This window comes from Lucilia sericata, unplaced genomic scaffold (assembly GCF_015586225.1).
Source record: "Lucilia sericata isolate MDLA Ls3-8-SP2 unplaced genomic scaffold, ASM1558622v1 Contig000587F_arrow, whole genome shotgun sequence".
In the NCBI taxonomy this organism is placed as follows: domain Eukaryota; kingdom Metazoa; phylum Arthropoda; class Insecta; order Diptera; family Calliphoridae; genus Lucilia; species Lucilia sericata.
In genome coordinates, this window is record NW_023994594.1 from 21949 (window position 1) to 37500 (window position 15552).

The following is a 15552-nucleotide window of genomic DNA, read 5'->3' on the forward strand; positions in this document are numbered from 1 at the left end:
TCCCGAAGATATCTGGGGATTTCATAGAGCATTGCCTTTGACATATTTAGTTGGTTTTGATTGATTAGTTGATCTTGCTATATTGACTGATTAGTTTTTCACACTACATATTTTGAAATAAGAGGCCGAATTTGGGAACCTCTGGTATGACATATAGTGCACCAATAGTAGTAGTAGTGTTGTTGTTTATAGAAGCATTGACCATGAAATATTAAAGACAAGAAACTAGTTTGTTTATATATATTTTTTTGTTCGTATTCCTTAACTGCATTAAAGTTTAGTTTCTTATAAATAGACAATGCAATTTTATGATTTATGGAATTTTTTGCAAGAACTAAAATTTATTTAATAAAAAAATAAAAAATTTTCACTTTGAACAAAAAGAAAAAACCTATTTTTTATAACAACAAACTTTATGCTAAAAAAAGTTTGTTTGCAAGATTTAGTGTCAGTTTTTATTCCGAAACATATGCTCGATATATAAGACAAAATATAAATAAATATGATTCAGCAAATTTTGTTAATAACTAAACATTAAAATTGTGTTTTTTTTTTCTTTCAGCAAGAAACAAAATTTGGGTGGAGTTTTTTTCTTCCTGCAAGTATATTGGGGGAAACATAAACGTCATGTATTAATGACGAAAACCGTGAAAATGTTTTAACGGCCAAGAAGAAATATTGTCGAAAAATAACAAAAACACATGTACATGCAATTTTACTGTCTGTCTATCTCATTGTTATAAATTGCAAACGATTAATTGCTTAAGATTGTTGTTGCTGCTGCTGTTGCAAAAGGGGGAGGGTTGTTTATCGACTATTTTTAGCTCAAGTAACAATTTAGCAGGTCATTGTTAAAACCAAAAAAAAACACACACACACACAAAGAAAAGAAACCCATAAAATACCAAATAACAAAACTTATAATTAAGGCAACCACCAAATAAATACAAACAAAGTGTCCGCATTTAATGGACCATGTACGAGTGTGTTTATGCTTGTAGCACTCTTATGAAATGAGGTCCAGAGTTCAGAGGGGGGAGGGAGTTTGTAAATATTGTTGCAAATGCATTTAATTTTAATTCAAACCATATGGATTGACTCGTAATGGATTTATTTTATGTTCTTGTTAAAATATGCGATAATATTTTATTTAATGAATGTTTAACGACAACCACTGCTGCAATATCATTTCGTATAAAACATATGGAATGCTGGAGAAAGAAATCTTGGCAAACAAAATAAACCGCAAAAAAATACTTCTTTGTTTAAATGTAATCATATTCAGAAGATCTCACTTAACAGTGAGTATTTAAAAAAGAAGAAAATTTAAAACTTTTTAAAACAATTTGACTTTAATTTACATATTTTTAGGTGCTGAATCCGATATCAGAACTGAAATTTACCCAAAATTTTCTCGTCATATGACATTTATGAAATATTTCAAAATTTCCAAAAAAAAAAAAAAAATCTTTTACCACTATACAACAGGAGAGATTTACGTTATCACACCCATTTAAACGATCTCGAGCCTTCAGAATAGTTTTGAAATAGATTATCGAAAAAGATTTGGACTTAATATAAACCACATGTATCTCATATAGAACTTTTCTGCAATTCCGTAAAGTCAGAGAACATATCGCCCAGAGAGAGAGAGAGAGAGTTTTCTCTATATATTCTTTTGAAAGCAATCGAAGAACATATTTGTTCGATCTCGAGCCTTCAGAATAGTTCTGAAATAGATCTCTCAGTGAATGAAAAATAAAATTATGGAAAAAGATTTGGACTTAATATAAAACACATGTATCTCTTATAGAACTTTTCTGCAATTCCCTAAAGTCAGAGAACATCTCAAATTGGATCGCCCAGGGAGAGTTTTCTCTATATATTCTTTTTAAAGCAATTGACAACAATGATCATTAGTTAAAGCAAGATTTAGATGTCAAATATGAAAATCTTCAAAAAAATTTTTCTTCAATTCCAAAAAGACTGTGATTCCAAAAAAAAACACATATTGGATCGCAAAGAGAGAGAGAGAGAGAGCTTTTTCTCTTATATTTAATTATAAGGCGATCGACAACTAATAACATATGTCGTAGAAAGGTTTCGATCTTAAATATGAAGTGTATGGCTTCGAGCATTTAGAGAAGAGCAAAAAAAGAATTACACAAAGTGGATCTCAAATAGAATTATTCTTCGAAAAGACAGAAGAAGATTTTGATGCTTAAAAAGTTAGTGAACATCTCAAATTGGATCGCCTAGAGCAGAGATACAAGCCGATGCTAAATGATCGGCGGCGGCGGCTTATTATAGAAAATATCGGCGGCGGCTAAATTGTCGGCTCAATTTAACTTTTTTTCAGAAATTGACCTTATACACGTTTATTATTTTGAAAAATCTCTGTATAATGGTCTGTTATATAGAAACCTGTCTCTATATAAGATTTAGCTGCAGAAAATGGACATTATATATTTTCATTATTTTAATATTAGCACAATATTGTGTGGCAACTCTTTTCAATTTGCGTAAGAATTTAACATTGTGGCAACTCCGTGGTGAAATTATTTTATGAAATACATGTGCGATTCCAATCTTTATCAGTGGCTACGTTTAAGCCGGCTTTACTTTTGAGCCGAAAGAAGTCGGCGTCGGCGCGGTTTGCAAAATATTACCGGCGGCCAGCCTCCGCCGATTTGAGCCGTCTCGGCTTGTATCTCTGGCCTAGAGAGAGTTTTCTCAATATATTCTTTTTAAAGCGATCGACAATAATCATTAGTTGATGAATGATTTATATGTCAAATTGGATCGCAAAGAGAGAGAGAGAGCTTTTTCTCTTATATTTAAGTAAAAGGCGATTAAGAACTGATAACAAATGTCTTAGTAAGGTTTCGATCTTAAATACAAAGTTTACTGTTTCCAGCATTCAGGGAAGATAAAAAAAATCAAACAAAATGGATCCCAAATATAATTTTCCTCGAAATGACAGAGAAAACAATAAAATGGATCGTCCAGAGAGAGTTTTTTCTATCGTTGAGATCAGGGCAATCTTTCCAATGTTAAATATGAAGGCACCCACTTCGAACATTTAGGGAATAATACAATACATACACGATTCCGAAAAGATGGAACGAATCAGAAATTAGATCGTCCAGGGAGAGACAGACAGAGAGAGATAGTTTTTTTTATCAATTAGCTTAAAAGCAAGAATTGCTACAAAGTTTATGCTAGTTTATCGAAAAACTATTGACAAATCATTTTGCCGAAGAAACTTTGAAATTTACTTGGGGAACTCGGCGAACATATTGACTATTGTGCATCCAAAACTTTCACCGATAGTTGCTTTTTATAAGCGATCATTTATCAAATAAGAGAGTCTTTTAATACTGGAATAATTTTGAGAAAAATCCTAATTATCGATCGCTTTTAAACTAAGTGAGAAAATACGATCATTCTGAGTGATATTATTTGCGGTCTTCTCTGGCGTATTTTTCATATTTTGGAGTAGTTCTTTAGTACTTGCCTTAAGATATTTATAAAATTTTATCAAAAATCCCAAATATTTTGTATAATTGATGAATAAACAAAAAAATTACATTAAAATGTCTGTGTTTATTTAGTTTAACATGTCGTATAATGTACGGTTTGCCTAAATAACTTCAATACGGATAAATGCCATGACAGCAAATAATCACTTTGTAAGCGATTGTGTTTTTTGTTAAGAATTTTAATGTAAAATTTAAAACAAAAAATATTTTAAAGAATGCAACAACGGTTCTTAATTTAACAATAGCGACAACTGTTTAATGCAATAATAATAAAGTAAGAGAACAGAAAATTTAAACTTCAGCTATTTATAGCAATAATAATAAAAAGTTAATACCGTACGAATAAAATTTTGTATAGATTTTTCTGATTGTGGCAACCAGACCAGCCACGTACTAAAGTCATAATTTAGATATTGTTGTTGCTGCTGTTGTTGTTATTTTTCTTTAGTGAATAAAAATGCACTTGATGAATACGAAATTTTTTTTGGAAAATATTTGTTGGTAACGAGACGTAGTTAACAGAGAATGTATTAAGCTGTATATGTTGGGTTGGAGAAATACCCAATCGCATACCAAGAATAGAAATTGTCAAGAACTTTGAAACATTGATCGAAGATAGGAACATTTGCACGAACATTAGAGAAAACCTCAGCAAAAATTAGTTGCTACACGGATCGCTCAAAACCGGGGACAAAAGAGGTCTAGGGATCTTCGTTGAAACTCCCAAAACCAAGATGTACTACTGTCTACCTAACCACAACAATAGCTTACAGTCGGAAATCCGTGTTATAACGGAAAATGTAAAATGTATTGGATTTAGTATCATATTTTCCGACAGCCAAAAGGTAATTGGGCCGATATCGACGTTGAGCGCTTTGTAAGAGAACTATGGCCCAGACATACCTAATCGCACACCAAGAACATAAATTATTCGGAACAATGAGACATATATCGCAGATAGGAGATCGTGGTTAAGCCGAACATTAAAGAAAACCTCAGTGGGAATCTGGTTTTAAGTCTAGGGATCTTCATTGAAACCCTCAAAGCTGAGATATACTACAGTCTACCTAACCTCAACACAAGCTTACCGCGGAAGTCCGTGTTATCACGGAAAATGTAAAATTAATTGGATTGAATATCATGTTAACCGACAGCCAAAATGTAATTAAAGCGATATCAACGTTGAGCACTTTGTAAGAGAACCGTGGCCCATACATACCCAAACGCACATCGAGAACAGAAATTATCGGGAACTGTGAGACACTGATCGCATATAGAGAAAACCTCAACGGGAATCAGTTGCTACACGTATAGCTCTAAACTGGGGACAAAATGGGTCTTGGGATGTTCATTAAAACCCCCAAAACCGAGTTGCACCTCAGTCTACCTAACCACAACACTAGATAACAGTCAAAGTCCGCGTTATCATGGAAAATTTAAAATTGATTGGATTGAATATCATATTAACTGACAGCCAAAAGGTTAGTAGGGCGATATCGACGTTGAGCGCTTTGTAAGAGAACCATAGCCCAGACATACTCAATTGCATACCGAGAACAGAATTTATAACTAACTGTGGGAGATTGATTGCAGATAGGAGATCGTGGTTAACACGAACATTAGAGAAAACATCAGCGGGAATCAGTTTTTGCACAGATCTCTCCAAACTGGGGATAAAATGGGTCTAGGGATTTTCCTACAACCGAAAGGCGATATCAGTTTAAATCTAAAACTTTACTGAATGAAAGAGAGTCGTAACAGAACAGGGGCTAGAAGAAGTTAATCTGATAAATACAAAACCATTGGACATAACTAGGGTTGAATTAAAAATATAAGCGCTACAAATGGACTAAAGTCCTAAAATCCTATGAGGTGACCCAGAGAGAAACCTACTCTGAATGAATAAATAACAAAAGAATGTAGCGCAAGCGAAGAATATAGTTAAGCTCTGAAACCCTTTCATTGTTGCCTGGCATTCATCGAATTTTGATTTAAAAATCTTGGAAGCAAAGTTTTATTTTCCACTACAACACTGATTGGAAAAATTCGATAGAACTACGACCAGTAAACTGAGTTTCTGAACATCGGGTGATCATAAATTACTATATAAATCGCACAACAGTTCCGTTAGCGGCCTTTTTGTATTTTCTCGGATATGATATATTAGACATCATCCTTTCAGTTGCGATCCCACATCCCTATCTATATATGTATATAATTTCTTTAATTGGGACCTTTTTTGTCTGAAACTTGCTGAAACTTGGCAATTAAGTAAAATACCTAGGTCAAATCCTAACGTAGCCGGATTTTTTATTTTTAGCCTGTTGGGAGGAAAAAGGGGCGTGTCAAAATTCACTGTCTGTTCCCCTTTTTTCTATCCAGATCTTTTTGAAGTCCACAGATTGGCTAGAAAGCTGAAACTTGGCGTAGATATAGTAAAATACCTAGGTCAAATCCTAACATCGGACATCGGACTATCATATATTACTACATAAGGTTTTCCCGCTAACATTTTTTTAGTAAAAGGAAGGTTAATCTGAGCCATTTGTGTATTTTATCGGATACTTTCCACTCTATTTAATCTTTTCAGCAGTTAGTATGCATATCAAATGAAAGCTTTTTAAAAGACCTTTCTAATAATCAAGAATTACTCTAAATATTCTAAGCTAAACACTATTTAAGATTCCTTATAACCAAAAGTAGCGCTCTTAATTGTTATGTTTCCATTTAAAGCTTTTCTTTGGCAAATTTATAAAAAAAATGTCAATGAAATTATATTTATATTCCAAACATTTCTTTTGCAAAAATTCACAAAAAAAATAACATAAAAATTATCTTAAAATTCAACGTCGGTAATAGCGTTGTAGCAGAAAAGTCTTGTGCATTTTTGTGGTTTCATAATGAAAAGAAAAAAGAAATTCAATGAATGAAAAGCACAAAAAAGTTAAAAATCGGTTAATAAAATAAAAAAACAACTGCATAATGCAATAAACAAGAAACATTAAAAAAAAAATAAACATAACAATAAAATAACAACAAAAATACACAACTAACAATGTCGTCATTTATGTACATATGTACATACAATGTACAAAATTGTTTACAAAACATTTGACAATTTGTGGATCAATGGCGCACAGTGGTATAGGAAAAAAAAAAGAGGGAAATAATTCGGTAACTTCTAAACGGTTAATCCGATTTTAATGAAATTTGGTGTGCACAAAGAGGAGGTGTTGTCGAGTTTAGGTTTTGAATTTGGACCTTATAGGCCAACCAGGGGCCCGGCGGGGGGTCATCAAATTAGGACACCTCGGCTATGTTAAATTTTTAAAACGATCCTATTTCTTCATTTGAGTTCCGATTTAAAAAAAATTTCGTATATAGAATCTCCTCATCGAGCACTATAAAAAATGTCGTCGTAGCAGTAAATTATCTCTTATAGTTTAGGAGATATTCGCATTTGAATATTAAAATTTTAAAATTTTTACCGTCCTTACTTTAGTTTTTTTGATAATAGCAGGTCCAAATATTTCCGATTTTCGCCATTTTTTTTTATTTGCTTAACAACAAGTTTATATACCAAGCAGTGAAAGAATTATGTAAAAATCATGACTGAGTCCAAAGTTATAGGCATTTAAATTTAAAAAATTAAAAAAAGGCGATTTTTTGTCATTTTTTTGGGAAAAAAGTATCTTTTTCTTTTTAAGTTATCTAAAAAGTTTCTAAGAAGATGTATATAGAATTTATACTTTTTGGAAAGCTGACTTTACATAAAATACGATAAATGAAACAAAACCTAAAAATTTTTGATACCGAGGGGACCAGGTCCATCCAAAAAAACCCTATTTTTTATGGAAAATTAAATTTTGAGCAAAAATTCTCAAATCGCATAGTCGATATCAAATTATAGTGACCTGTTTTATATGACCCAATAAGTTCTTAATCATTTTGTAACGGGTTTCGATAACCCCGCCCCTGGTATGGATATAATAGGCAAAAAACCAAAAAATCCCATTTTTGGGATTTTTTAAAACTTTTTTGGGAATTCCGGGATTTCTAATAAGAAAATTCGAAATTTTTATTTAATTTTGGATTTTGAGTAAAAAAATCTACCTAACTGTAAAATTTCATCAAAAAATATTCATAAATAAAATTTTTATTGCAATTTGAAAAATTTGTATCTTCGCAAAAACTGAATAAAAAACATTTTTTAATTTTTTTTAAAAAAAGTATTCCGCGAATTTTTTAATTTCCAAAAATTATATACAGTTTTGAAAAATAGACAAAATTACCTTTCCATTGATATATAACATGCCTACCTAATGTTTTTTAAGTGACAAATTAATTAGGGAAAACTCAACATCTTTTAGAAAATTTGCCTAGCACTATTATTTTCATCCATAAGGTTAACTCTTAAATTTGTTACATATATGGATGAAAATAATAGTGCTAGGTAAATTTTCTAAAAGATGTTGAGTTTTCCCTAATTAATTTGTCACTTAAAAAACATTAGGTAGGCATGTTATATATCAATGGAAAGGTAATTTTGTCTATTTTTCAAAACTGTATATAATTTTTGAAAATTAAAAAATTCGCGGAATACTTTTTTTAAAAAAAATTAAAAAATGTTTTTTATTCAGTTTTTGCGAATTTATTTATGAATATTTTTTGATGAAATTTTACAGTTAGGTAGATTTTTTTACTCAAAATCCAAAATTAAATAAAAATTTCGAATTTTCTTATTAGAAATCCCGGAATTCCCAAAAAAGTTTTAAAAAATCCCAAAAATGGGATTTTTTGGTTTTTTGCCTATTATATCCATACCAGGGGCGGGGTTATCGAAACCCGTTACAAAATGATTAAGAACTTATTGGGTCATATAAAACAGGTCACTATAATTTGATATCGACTATGCGATTTGAGAATTTTTGCTCAAAATTTAATTTTCCATAAAAAATAGGGTTTTTTTGGATGGACCTGGTCCCCTCGGTATCAAAAATTTTTAGGTTTTGTTTCATTTATCGTATTTTATGTAAAGTCAGCTTTCCAAAAAGTATAAATTCTATATACATCTTCTTAGAAACTTTTTAGATAACTTAAAAAGAAAAAGATACTTTTTTCCCAAAAAAATGACAAAAAATCGCCTTTTTTTAATTTTTTAAATTTAAATGCCTATAACTTTGGACTCAGTCATGATTTTTACATAATTCTTTCACTGCTTGGTATATAAACTTGTTGTTAAGCAAATAAAAAAAAATGGCGAAAATCGGAAATATTTGGACCTGCTATTATCAAAAAAACTAAAGTAAGGACGGTAAAAATTTTAAAATTTTAATATTCAAATGCGAATATCTCCTAAACTATAAGAGATAATTTACTGCTACGACGACATTTTTTATAGTGCTCGATGAGGAGATTCTATATACGAAATTTTTTTTAAATCGGAACTCAAATGAAGAAATAGGATCGTTTTAAAAATTTAACATAGCCGAGGTGTCCTAATTTGAGGACCCCCCGCCGGGCCCCTGGTTGGCCTATAAGGTCCAAATTCAAAACCTAAACTCGACAACACCTCCTCTTTGTGCATACCAAATTTCATTAAAATCGGATTAACCGTTTAGAAGTTACCGAATTATTTCCCTCTTTTTTTTTTCCTATACCACTGTGTGGCGTATACAAAATTGTTAATATTTATTTATTGATTATTTATTTTCTTTTTCGCGTGTGTCCGTCCGTCCAACCGTCTGTCTTTATTTATTGATTGTTGAACAAATCGCAATTTTATAAATATTTAAACACGTAAAACAGGTGCATTCAACCATTTAATTCTTTGATATTTATGCATTAAACTTTTATAAATTAATTTTATAAAAAAGCTAATTTGTCAAGCTTCTTTCTTTTGAAATTTATTATTAAAAGTAGACGTTAAACTTACATGATTTAATCTGGCTGCTATTTTTGTATGTTCTTCTTGGTATGTTTTTCTAGCCTTACGCTTGTCCTGTGACAAGTGGGCTAATTTTTCACATACGACTTCGATTTGTTCGGCATTGGATTTAAACTGTTTAGCTTGTTGATCTAATTCATCCATGTAGGAGCGCCAGGATTTTGTTATAAGACTACCTGTAATTAAACGAAGAAATATACTTTTAAATTAAAACAAACTCAAAACAAAAATAAATCGGAGTTATATCATTAATTTTTTAATCTTGACCTGTAGTGGAGACAAATCTAGAAAGTCATAAGCACAAAATCGACTGAAACAATTCAAATGTCATAATTTAAGCAACTACATTTCCCAATTTTGCAACTGCTATATTTTCCAACTCCTCTGTATTTTGCCGGCATAATCAAACAAAGTGTGTGAGTGTGTTTTCGCAAAAAAAAAACTATTCGTGTAATAATTGTAACACTCTATTAAGTTTTGAGTAACACTAGTGGTTTTAAATATTAAACAGACTCTGACTACACAACTACTAGAGAGAGCTAACCGAAACACATTTGTTACGATTTTAATGACAGTGGTAAGAGAGCAGTTCGTATTTGTAAAACAGATTATTTCTTTTTCTGCAATGTGAACATTAAATAAGCAAAACGTAATCACAAAATATAGAAATCAAATGTTTGTGCAAATGTTATGTTAATTATACAAAGGCAAATAATCGTGATGAGATAATACAAATAGGTAAAGATGGAAAAAACAGAAACAGAAGTATTATCACATTATTATTACAAATTAACAACATCTCAAATTATAACAATGCAGTTAAGTATTAAACAGATATTTTAAGAAATTAGGAAAAAAAGTTGAAGAAAGGACTGAGAATAGACAAGGTGCTTGAATATTATGTGATATGCTCAAAACATAAATTGACGAATTCCGCACGTCAGACTATAAACTAGACTATATAGTAGACAATAGACTAGACTGTAGACTAGACTATAGACTAGACTATGGACTATACTATAGACTAGACTATGGACTAGACTATAGACTAGACTATAGACTATACTATAGACTAGACTGTGGACTAGACTAGACTATGGACTAGACTATAGACTAGACTATAGACTAGACTATAGACTAGACTATAGACTAGACTATAGACTAGACTATAGACTAGACTATAGACTAGACTATAGACTAGACTATAGACTAGACTATAGACTAGACTATAGACTAGACTATAGAGTAGACTATAGACTATACTATAGACTAAACTATAGACTAGACTATAGACTAGACTATAGACTAGACTACAGACTAAACTATAGACTAGACTATAGACTAGACTATAGACTAGACTATAGACTAGACTAGACTATAGACTAGACTATAGACTAGACTATAGACTAGACTATAGACTAGACTATAGACTAGACTATAGACTAGACTATAGACTAGACTATAGACTAGACTATAGACTAGACTATAGACTAGACTATAGACTAGACTATAGACTAGACTATAGACTAGACTATAGACCAGACTATAGACTAAACTATAGACTAGACTATAGACTAGACTATAGACTAGATTATAGACTAGACTAGACTATAGACTAGACTATAGACTAGACTATAGACTAGACTATAGACTAGACTATAGACTAGACTATAGACTAGACTATAGACTAGACTATAGACTAGACTATAGACTAGACTATAGACTAGACTATAGACTAGACTATAGACTAGACTATAGACTAGACTATAGACTAGACTATAGACTAGACTATAGACTAGACTATAGACTAGACTATAGACTAGACTATAGACTAGACTATAGACTAGACTATAGACTAGATAGACTAGACTATAGACTAGACTATAGACTAGACTATAGACTAGACTATAGACTAGACTATAGACTAGACTATAGACTAGACTATAGACTAGACTATAGACTAGACTATAGACTAGACTATAGACTAGACTATAGACTAGACTATAGACTAGACTATAGACTAGACTATAGACTAGACTATAGACTAGACTATAGACTAGACTATAGACTAGACTATAGACTAGACTATAGACTAGACTAGACTAGACTATAGACTAGACTATAGACTAGACTATAGACTAGACTATAGACTAGACTATAGACTAGACTATAGACTAGACTATAGACTAGACTATAGACTAGACTATAGACTAGACTATAGACTAGACTATAGACTAGACCATAGACTATAGACTAGATAAGACTAGACTATAGACTAGACTATAGACTAGACTATAGACTAGACTAAGACTAGACTATAGACTAGACTATAGACTAGACTATAGACCAGACTATAGACTAGACTATAGACTAGACTATAGACTAGACTATAGACTAGACTATAGACTAGACTATAGACTAGACTATAGACTAGACTATAGACTAGACTATAGACTAGACTATAGACTAGACTATAGACCAGACTATAGACTAGACTATAGACTAGACTATAGACTAGACTATAGACTAGACTACAGACTAGACTATAGACTAGACTATAGACTAGACTATATACTAGACTATAGACTAGGCTGTAAACTAGACTATCGACTAGACTATAGACTAGACTATAGACCAGACTATAGACTAGACTATAGATTAGACTATAGACCAGGCTATAGACTAGACTATAGATTAGACAATAGACCAGACTATAGACTAGACTGTAGGCTAGACTATAGACTAGACTATAGACTAGACTGTAGGCTAGACTATAGACTAGACTATAGACTAGACTGTAGGCTAGACTATAGACTAGACTGTAGGCTAGACTGATGACTAGACTATAGACTAGACTATAGACTAGACTATAGGCTAGACTATTGACTAGACTATAGACTAGACTATAGACTTGATCTTAGGCTATACCATAGACTAGACTAAAGACTAAACTGTAGACTAGGCTATAGATAACAACAAATTTTTAACCCAGTGACTAGAGTGGACATTTCTATTCTATTCTTAAGGATTGATCAATGATGGTTTCCATAAAATTAAGGTTTAGAAAATCTAACTTCAGAATTGGATTCGAAGCAATCCTTTAAAAAAATATACTCAAGATCCTGGATCTTGGCTTTTGTAAAATTTTGTGGACCCGGGTAATCAACCTTATGCCATGTTTCCACTGAGGCGTTTTGAGCAAATCTAGTTGATTTGGGCAAAACTAGTTGAAATCATGTGGATTTTCCATACATTTTTGACACATAAAATAATGTGACAGAATGTGTTCGAAAATTCGAATATCAAAAACGAGTAAGCTCAGTGGAAACACCTTGAAGAGGTTTTCGCAAATCTAGCAGATTTTAAGCCAGTGGAAACATACCATTAGAGTGTTACTTATATAACAGAAGCAAATAGTTACAAATTTTATTCTTGCACTGGTTTATTCGATCTCACTCCTCAATTTTTGAAGAAATTGTGATAAATGTTAAATATTCAATGAAAATTGTAATAAGACGTGCAATTTTGTACCAAAATTTTTGCAAATTCAATTAAATTTGTACTATAAAATTAAACCTCATACAATCCATTCAACCAAAATAGTACATAACGCTATAAATGCGATATAGGGTGATCGATTCAATTTTTCAACCGGTTTTAAAACCGGTTTTTTCTGCTTTACCAGTGTCGGTTTTTTCTTAATGTTGATTTTTCAAATATCGAATAACCCGGTTTTTTTCACTTTTTAAAACCCGGTTTCGAATACTTTTATTTGCTTTGTATTCAAAAATTATTTAAATGAAATTTTTAAGTAAATATTAATACAGCCCGTCTAAATTTTAAAAATATTCGAGTCGAGGAACTTGAGTATATTTTTCTACAGCTCTTTTCGTTAAACTTTTTTGATTTTCCTAATTAATTAAAAATTATTTGTAAAATGGATAACTGTTTGATAAAATTTAGCAATCTTAAGATTATATTCCAATTACAATAATTAATTTACGGCTGAAATTTTATGGAAGTGTTGGAATGCCTATGCAAATTTCCTAAACAGGGCTTTTAAAATAAGTTAGGATTACATGTTTAACAGAAGTGTCCCACTTTTTTTCTAATTTTTTTATATTAAAGAAATAATGTAAATCAGACGACTAGATCTAAAGTTATAATCTTTTAAACTGTTAAAAATCATTTCGGGCCATGTTTTATTAATCAAATTTAAACATAAACATTAAGTTTTCAAATTAAAATATATTTTTTTTAATTGTAATGAAAAACCGGTTAACCGGTTTTTTCTGAATTTGAAAAATATCAACCGGTTTTTTTTAAATGTCAACTATTCGAACTATTCGAAACCCGGTTTTTGGAAAATGTCGAATAATCGATCACCCTAATGCGATAATAATCGATGGCATTAAAAGGTTAATGTTAAATAAAATTCGTGATTCATATGTAAGAGTATGAATTTGTGTACGAGTAAGTGGTATCATCACTTGCATTAATAACAGTGTAATTGTTGTACTATGGCGATGATGTAATATTTAAATTACTGGTTTTACCTTTACCAGGAGGGTTTAATGTTGGCTGATTGGCTTGACTTCGCTGGCTAGCTGTCGTCTGCAATGTTAATTAATTTATTTACTTGTATTTTTGTTCAAATTGTATAAAATACGTTTAAAAATAAATTGACACTGTGTCCATTGGCCTGAATGAAATCTGCTTTTTTGTTTGTGACTGCGAACGATGAGAAGAGTGAACATGTAGTAAAAGTGAAAGTGTGGATTTAATGTTTCGCATGTTATGTTTTTTACTTATTATTTGTTATGTCCAGTATTTTAAAATTTATTTATTTTATTTTATATTTTACTTTTTTTAAGCATGACAGTTGCATTTGCTTTATGCGGCATTTTTTTATTTGCTGCGTTTCATAGATATGCGTATTATTTGTAATGATGATGTTGGTTATGCTGCGTTTCCAATGAATTTGGTGGGTTTTTACTAGTTTTTTTTTCTTTACAAGAAATGACACATAGTGCTTTCAACATTTTGTTGTTCAATGCCTGTTGCAATACGCTTTGCAGATTTTGGTTTTAAAAACTCGGAGATAAATAATATGAGTAATAAAATTGACGTTTTAACATAATTTATATGACAATGTATTAATGTGACTTAACTTTTAAAATATTTACATTGTTTTTATTAACATGTGAATATGTATTTAAAGTCAAAACATTTATGAGGGACATTTTAAAATAAAAGGATATAAAACAATTAAATTTTTCAGAATTTACAGCAAATAAAAATTATGCAACTGCATATTCATAGCTGAATTGTTACGTTTCTCTTTAATTTTGAGAAATATTCAAAAGTCTCTCAATTAAAATATCTACACACTTTTTTAGAAGAACCGAAACAAAAACGTTTATTTCTGCCATTCTTGAGACATTCAATAAATTTGTCATTCCTTTGTAAAAGACCGTCTCATTTTGGGTCCATGTACTAGTGTCGTTGTGTTATCCTATATAGGTTCATACCTCAACCAGAATTGATGCAACCAGAGGTACGAATGAATGAATGAGCAGATCTGTAGAGTTCGTGATGGATGAAAGTGGGATACCGACTAATCACCTGCAGGCCTCCCGGGGCATGTTTTCTTGATGAATGACCCCATCTTGATGTATTGCAATCTTGGAGTAAAGAGGTGCTACCAGTGCCTCTAGTCTGCCGGGAATATAAACTGGTGATGTTCAAATGTATCCTTGGCCTTTCTTTGGAATGATTTGACATGGGGTCGAACCGGAGAACCACATATTACGGTACTACGGATGGCCAGTTGCTCGCAGGACTTTGTGCTGGCTGGTCAGTTGGTTGAGGTTTCTGTTGGTTGGTTGGTTGAGTGCCTGTGGGACTAAGCGTTGGAAATTAGTTGCTGTTATATGTGTGTATATGATTCAGGATGAGTGTAGGGGTCTTCAACCGCCCGTATACCTAGAGTGAGTTTGTCGGATGTTGTTGTCTATGTGTGTGTCGTATGAATGAGAAGTGTGCTAGGTTGAAAGGTAATGG

General features: G+C 31.5%; 1 protein-coding gene across 2 annotated transcripts in view; it reads right to left on the reverse strand.

The window, feature by feature from the left end:
* Positions 1–15552, reverse strand: part of LOC119606456 (tyrosine-protein kinase Fer-like) — a 47162-nt gene that overhangs the window by 19826 nt on the left and 11784 nt on the right. For both annotated transcript variants that reach the window (XM_037959971.1, XM_037959970.1), the window contains exon 3: positions 9478–9665. In XM_037959971.1, coding sequence (XP_037815899.1) covers positions 9478–9665 — 188 coding nt within the window. The remainder of the gene's footprint in view (positions 1–9477; positions 9666–15552) is intronic.